At 61.9% G+C, this 6,991-nt stretch overlaps 1 protein-coding gene across 1 annotated transcript; it reads left to right on the top strand.

Moving 5' to 3' along the window:
• The first annotated feature begins 599 nt into the window (after nucleotides 1-599).
• Nucleotides 600-6,422, top strand: LOC102955567 (spermatogenesis-associated protein 31E1-like). The gene is made up of 4 exons (XM_042964998.1): nucleotides 600-788; nucleotides 1,547-1,601; nucleotides 2,111-2,171; nucleotides 2,398-6,422. The coding sequence occupies exons 1-4, from the start codon at nucleotides 600-602 to the stop codon at nucleotides 6,389-6,391; spliced, it is 4,299 nt and encodes a 1,432-aa protein (XP_042820932.1). The 3' UTR covers nucleotides 6,392-6,422.
• Nucleotides 6,423-6,991: the final 569 nt, after the last annotated feature.

Here is a 6,991-nt window from a genome sequence, read left to right as displayed (position 1 = left end):
AAGCACCCTGGTTTTGAATAATTATTAATTTAATTTTCTGAGGCCCTCTAGCTGAAGATTATTTCTTCATTGACATAAAGCATTTTAAAATGTTTTCAAAATGCACACGGCTGAGGAAGTACAACCGAAATTTGAGTTCCGTGTCTGGGGTGATGCAAGACACAATGTGGGGAAATTGGGAGTTGCTGACAGAGGGCAGCCCAAGAATAAAACTCCCTGGGAATTAACCAAAAATTCCAGGGACAATGCCAGATTTTTAAAAGCTATGAAACTGAGGGAGCGCAAGTAGAGATCTCAAAGGAAGCAGGTATTATCAGAGTTCCTGGGGAACAAAGGTCGATCTCCAGCCGGGGAGGAGGGTGGTCCTGGAGGTGCCAGAGGGTTGGGGGAGGGAGCTGCAGGCTGGATGATGGGGAGGGGCCGTGGTCCAGCTACTTCTGTCCCCTCCTTGCCCTCCGGGGCCCTTTGTGACCAGGCCACAGCTCTGTGATGTGGTGTGATGTGATGTGAGCCTGGGGCTCTTGTCCCCAAGTACAAGCTCAGCGCTCAGTTGCTCGAGGACAGTAGTGGGACCAGGAACTAATGCTTCGAGTAAGGAGATGGAGAATATTCTCTTCGCTCTGAGAAGCATTAGCGCTGGTTGGCTGAGCTCCAGCCTCCCCTCCTGGACAATCCAGACCATCTTCTGCTTCCTGTGTGGACTGTCGTTCTTCCTGTTGTTCATCTTCGGCTTCCAGACTGATCCAACATCCTCAGCACCACGAAGGAAACGCAGAAGCAGCAGAAAGGTAAGGAACCTTGGCCCGGACCCAGCAGAGAGGAGGATTCCGTCTTCTTTTCTATTATCGTTTCCACTATTCTGAGTCACTGGGGAGACTCCCGAGCTGGGAAAGAGCAGAACGGGTGTTCTCGGGGAAGAAGAGAGCACCATCCTCCCAGGCCAGGCCAGGCCAGACCAGGCAGGGGTTAGAGGGGCAGGAGGGCTTCTCCCGGGAGGTCTCGGGCCAGGAGGCCGGGTGTGGCAGAGGGCTCCTGGGCCGCGGCCCCAACACAGTGACCGGAGGACTGTTGGCCCAGAGCTCCACCTCCGGGGGAGGACAGGCTGCTGGGCACCGGGCCGGCAGCCACCTTCCCGGGGCAGGTGTCTCAGGAGAGCTGGCCTCGGTTGGGGTCGATCGAGGGCGTCGCCGAGCCCGGGAGGCCCCGAGCAGGGGCGGCATTGGGGCTCGGGTCTCGGGAAGCGAGGTGCTTCCTCAAGGCGCTGAGACGCACCCGCAGGTCTGGGAACGTTTCTCGAGCAGAGGAACAGGGACGGAGAAATTTCTCGCATCGAAAATCCGCGCGTCCATTCTTCAAAGTAGAAAAACGGAGAACAGTTTTGTCCACTTTGCAAATGACGAACAGGAAAGAAAGCCACCCCCACCCCCACTCCATGAGTTGAATGTAGGAAGTCGCGCTGTTCACGAACACAGAGCACCTGCAGCCAGAGAGGCGAGACAGACTGGGGGTCCCGTCCCCCCAACCCCGTGTTCTCTCGTCTCTGCAGCAGGTGGCGCCACGGCGAAGGAGCACCAGAGGCAAGAAAAGCGAGCTCCTGAAAGGTAAGGGGCCGCCGCTGAGCCCCGCGCCCCTGGCGAGTGTCCCTCCTGCTCCGACCGCCCAGCCCCGCCGTCTCCGGGACACCCGCGTCCGTCCCTCAGGAAACAGAGCCCCGGGAGGCTCCCGGGACGGAGGGCGGAACCCCGAGGCCTCCCAGATTCTGGGCCAGAACCAGCCCGAGGGGCCGGACACGGGTGTCGCCCGGCAGGGGCCTGGGACCTCCAGCTCCAGCTGTGGCCAAGTTGTGGAACTTTGCTCAGGTTCCTCGGGGAGGCGGCCCGGCCCTTTCTCCCCCCACAAGGTCACGAGTGGGGAAGCTCTCCGTAAAGGACAAAGCGACCCCCACCGTGGGTCTTGTTGCCACCGTGAGACCACGTGGCCTCGGACACCGATGTTCGGGGCTCCCGAGTCTAATCCCCCAAAGGTGTCCCCTAAAGGGACATCGCGCCCGCCTCCCGTAAGACCCCCGGGACCCCGCCTTCGGCTCTGTGACCGGGTCTCCCGTCTCCAGCTTACAGAAACTGCCTGCAGGAGCTGGAAGGGGTTCGGGACCTGGTTTCCCTTCTGCAGAGGTAAAGAATCTTGCCCCTTCTCTCCCGGGTGGGCCTCTCAGAGCCTCTGGTGGGACCCCAGGGCTGCAGGGGGCGGGGGGAGCCCTGGGGACGGAGATCGGATAGGGCCCCGGGGGGAGGGACGGCGGGAGCGCTGGGAAGCGGGTGCGGGGGCCCGGAGGGCGGGGATGGCCACGCCCGGCCCTGTCTGCTCCGGGCTGCAGCGCGTGCCTCGTGTCTCCCGCAGCCACTTGGGGCGGCTCTCTGACCAGGGAGGCCTTCATCAGCTCTTGGGGCAAGAAGCCCCTGGGGCCGCGGGCAAAGCAGCACCTGCCGGAGCCCATCAGCCCCGCGGGGAGCCCGCGAGAGATGCCGCCCCCGCCACGGCCCCACAGGCGTCCCCCGCTCCTCTGGCCTCCACGCTGTCACCAACCCCAACGACCTCCTCGGTGTCTGTTCGTTCGAACTCCTCCCTGAGTGCTCCTTGGCCACCAGAGTCTTGCCTTCCCCTGGGTGGCTTTTCACCCCAGCCCCTTGCTCTTTCCCCTTCCCCGCCCCGTCTCCCTTCTCCGGAGGCCAGCCCTCCACCTCGGCCAGACTCTACTTTAGCTCTCCCTCAGTGCAATTCCATGGCACTCCCGCTGGACGCCGTCCCACGGAGCCCGTCTCCACACACGCCCTGGGTTGCCTCTGCCATCCCAGCTATCTCGGGCCTGGGCCTCTCAAGCTGTCCCATTTCGGCCCTGTCCTGGTGGCAGGCAGCCGCCAAAGCCTGGCGCCCCTCCACCTCAACACGCTTGGAATCCTGGCAAGAGCCTCATTCCCACCGGCACCCGGAGGCCTCGCTCTGGGGAGCCCCCGGGAACAGAGAGGCGGAGGCCGGTGTCCTCTCTTTCATCGGTCCTGATGTCCAGAAGCTGCTGGAGATCCTCATCACCAAGAGAACAGAGCTGAGGTTTTGGAAGGAGAAGGAAAAGAAGGAAGAGTCAGACTACCGCGTGAGCTCTCTGGGGAGCACGTTCACGTCACCGCGGGGCGGGCGGGACGCCGTGGGTTACCGATCCTTCCGGAGCATGAAAGGCGAGCCACAACAGCTGCTCGGCCCTGAGCAGCCTCCATATCCCAAGATTTCGGGGGACAACTTACGGCTGAAATGCAGCCAGCTCTTCTGGGGTCTCCCCATTCTGCACAGTGAGTCCCTGGTGGCCACTGTCAGCGTGACTGGTCCCCCACTGGAGTCACCCTCTGTCATTTTCAATGAACTCTCTCGTGCCTTACCATCCCAAATTCAGGCTGGCGTAGCTTCTCGTCTGTCACTGGAGCAGCCCTTCTCTCACCCTGTGGCTGAGCCCCAAGCCTTGACCCCAAGTTTGTCCCAGTCCCAGCCCCTGCCTCCGGCTCAGGTCGAGGCCCAGGCCCACCTTGCACCCTCTGTCCCAGCGGGGCCACCTTCTCTCCCACCTCACACGGCCGGTGAGGCATCGGAGCCTCCCGTCCAGAATAACATGCCATCATTCATCCCAAATGCAATTCAAAACCTGGAGTGTCACTTTTTGAAGAAGCAACTAGAAAGGAACAGGACTCTACCCTCTGTGGTGAAACGATCTCAGGAAGTCTTCAGCCAGGTCCTTCCCGACTTCCCCCAGGACAGCCCGGCCTCCCAGGCCCACGGGCCAGTCTCCGTCCTCCCCTTCCCCTCCGGGGACTTGACCAGCCCCGAGCCCCAGAACCTTCTGGAACCACATCTTGGAAAGAGGTCCACGAAGCAGCAAGGTGGAGGGCCCCACGAGATCCAACCATCCGTGGAGCTGGCCCAGCCTCAGGGCGAGCCCCCGAAGGTGCCACAGGCACAGAGCGGAAGCCTCCAGGCTGCCCAGGAGACCGGGTCGAGGGGCCCAGCGCTGACCACGCCAGGAGAAAACCTGGGCAAGGATGCAGGGCCTAGTGTGGGGAGGGGCCGGAGAGATCTACACGGGAGCTTGATCGGCTCTTCATCGAAGGTTTCAGCAGTAAACTCTGAGGGATCACACACAGACTTGATGAAGACGGGCGGCCCAGGCCAGAATCATCCAGAACAGCTCCTGAGAGCCCATTTGGGCAGGAAACTGGGGAAGATCACAGAGGGCCAGATCCCTGTGAGTGTTCATGATTCCAGGCTTGCTGCCAGCCATGTCCCGGACCCTCCTGGAAAGCCAAGCGCTTACAGGGAAACTGGAAATCCCGCATTTTCCAAGCACCCGGAGCCCTACGTGAACACCCCCCACAATTTCTCCACGCTCAGTCCATACACTCAGCAGATGCTGGAAGCACATATCATAAGGTTTCGGGTGAGGCACAGATGGGGCCTGCCCCTCAAGGTCCTCAAGCCTCTAAATTTCTTTAAGCTGCAAAAGAGCTCAATCTTTCCACCACCGTCCACTCCCTGCTCGGCCACCTGTCTACCTAAGGCCGGGGCAGAGGCCAAGTTCTTGGAAAAACCTCCTGAGCCCCATCAAGGAGAGAAGGTCATAACAGAAGAGCCCGTTCTCACTTTGGGGAGTCCCCTCCTTGACCCCCAACCTGCACGTGAGGAAATACAGCGGGCCCTGGGTGAGTCTCCACCCGGTGACGGCCCTCAGCCCTCGGGGGCCCCTGTGGCTGGACGGGAGGCCGGGCTACGTCCTCAGATGCCCGCATACAGCTTCGTGGGCAGAATCTGGCACAGCAAGACTGGCGCGGGGGATCCTCAGAACAGCAGCCTGGAGGCAAGTCCAGCAAGGGCCACAGATGAGCCAAGGGGAGGGAGCGGGGGTCGGACCTCGCGGGACCCCTGCGGCCGCGTGTCGGTACTTGAGCTCAGCTTCGAATCCCGGTCCTCGAGCGCCCAACGGGCCAAGGAGGTGGGGGAGGGCGAGGAGGCCCCTGCCTGGGGAGACACCTTGGAACCCGGTGTGCTGGCCAACAATCAAAGCGTCAAACCAGACGTGAGAAGATCAGGGTCATCCGGGAGCAGTCAAGGCCCCTCCACACCTCCAGCGTCGGTGGCTCGAACCCAGGAAGAGGTTGAGGCACAGCTTGAAGGGTTCGAGCTCCAGGGGTCGGTCGAGCCGGAGGAGCCTCAGGGCCCTGGCCGCGGTGTGCTCCTGCAAGACTTTGAAACCGGCGTGCTCCTGCAAGACTGTGCCACCGATGACCTTCTTCAAGACTGTCACTCTGATGTGTTCCTTGCGGCGGACGTCTTGGCCTCTCACAGATCTCCGTCCGGCTGCCAGAGTGAGTCCAGTACAGACACGTCAACTTCCTGGACGTCCTCTCACTTCGTCTTGCATGCACAGAACAGCCGGGGGCAGCCAGGCCCACTGAGACGGTGGGGCCTCCGTAGCCCCCGGAGCAAGGCGTCCGTCCACGCTGACGGGAGAGAGGCCTACAGGAGGCTCAGCCCAGGAGCGCGTGAGAAATGGCTGGCAGAGCTGAAGTCCTTCCAGGCCAGTGTGATGAGCCACCCTGCCCAGGACGAGGACTCGGCGGAGACCCCAAGAAGCAGGTTCGCTCAGCTCCTGCCCAAGAAGGAGGACGCTGCTCCAGAAGGCCACTTGAGAAAAAGCGTGAGGCACCTCCTGCAGTGGGTTTTTCCCAGTAAAGGCAAAGGACCGGAAGATCCCGGGCACAGGGGCCAGCCTGCAGCAGCCACCGCCCAGAGGCAGGGCCCCGTCTCGGGCACATCGGTTGAGGACAGCAAGTCTGCCGGGGCTCAGGTGCTCATGACGGCCGTGGGTCGCATCCTAGAGGAGAACCTGGTGCCTCGCCAAGGACTTAGAGCCTCGGAGGTCAACTGGCGCCAAAGGGAACCCCAGGCGCTGGCAGGCACCCGTGTCTGCTACCACAGGGTCCTCTCCTACCAAGAGCAGAGGAGAGTGATGAGAGAGACCGCCTGCCACCTGCAGGCCACCCCCGACGGCCCCGGCTGTCCTAACGAGAACCGGTGGTGTAGAGGCAGAGAAGGCAGGTGGGCCTTCGTACCCAGGAGGCTGGGGTCCCCAGACGGACCCTGCCACCACAGGCGGATGCTGGCCAGAGCCTCGGGCCGCCCTCACCGCCCCCACTGCCCCAGGCACTGCCTCCTTCAAAACTACGTCTCCTCCGGCCATTCCGTGTGTGCTTCTCATGCCTGCCTTGGGAGGACACCTTTTCTCCAAGAAAGGATGCATACAGTACAGAGAAAAATGTATTTTTCTCAGGTTAGCACATCCTCTATGGGCTAATGGCTTCTTCCCGCCACAGTTTTTATTGTTTTCCAAAATATATGTTTGTTTATCTCAGGAGAGGAGCTGGCCTCTGTCTGTGCCCTGCGGGGTGGTGGGGGGAGGAAGGCGAGGATCCGGGCATGCTCTCCCCCAGTGCCTGCTTTGGCTCCCAGAAGGAATGGAGCCCTGGGAGGAGGGTGGCCACGTGGTATACTCCAGACCCCCTCCCTCACACACCTTCGGTTTGCATAACAAAGGAAAGAGGAACACAACCCAGAAGACCCCACCCCGGATCTGGCTCCGCCCATCCCGTCCTGCTCTCTCTCTACCTTGACCTTGGGCGGCTGTAGGGGAGGGTCTGCAGGGGCAGAAACCGCTCGGCTCTGGGGCGCCTGGAAGACAGCGTCAGGTGTTAGAGCCGGGGGCCGAGTTTGGAGGCCAGGTTGGCCTTGACGGCAGCGGTGGGAGGAATCCTGCCCCCCCCCACCCCCGACCCGTCGCCTGCCCCGGGACCCCTGATGGGGCTGGGGTGCAGATCCGCCGGGAGCCGCCCTTGGCTCAGCGTCACCCCCCTGCTTTCTCACACTCTGGACCAGCGCGGGACGAGGACGTGCTCCC

Source organism: Panthera tigris, chromosome D4 (assembly GCF_018350195.1).
Source record: "Panthera tigris isolate Pti1 chromosome D4, P.tigris_Pti1_mat1.1, whole genome shotgun sequence".
In the NCBI taxonomy this organism is placed as follows: Eukaryota; Metazoa; Chordata; class Mammalia; order Carnivora; family Felidae; genus Panthera; species Panthera tigris.
The sequence above is the reverse complement of the archived record's forward strand: the minus strand, read 5'-3'. Positions and strand labels throughout refer to the sequence as shown.

Coding starts and splice junctions, on each gene's coding strand:
- LOC102955567 (XM_042964998.1), top strand. CDS start 600: ATGGAGAATATTCTCTTCGCTCTGAGAAGCATTAGCGCTGGTTGGCTG. Junction 789..1,546: donor AACGCAGAAGCAGCAGAAAG/GTAAGGAACCTT, acceptor TCGTCTCTGCAG/CAGGTGGCGCCACGGCGAAG. Junction 2,172..2,397: donor CTGGTTTCCCTTCTGCAGAG/GTAAAGAATCTT, acceptor TGTCTCCCGCAG/CCACTTGGGGCGGCTCTCTG.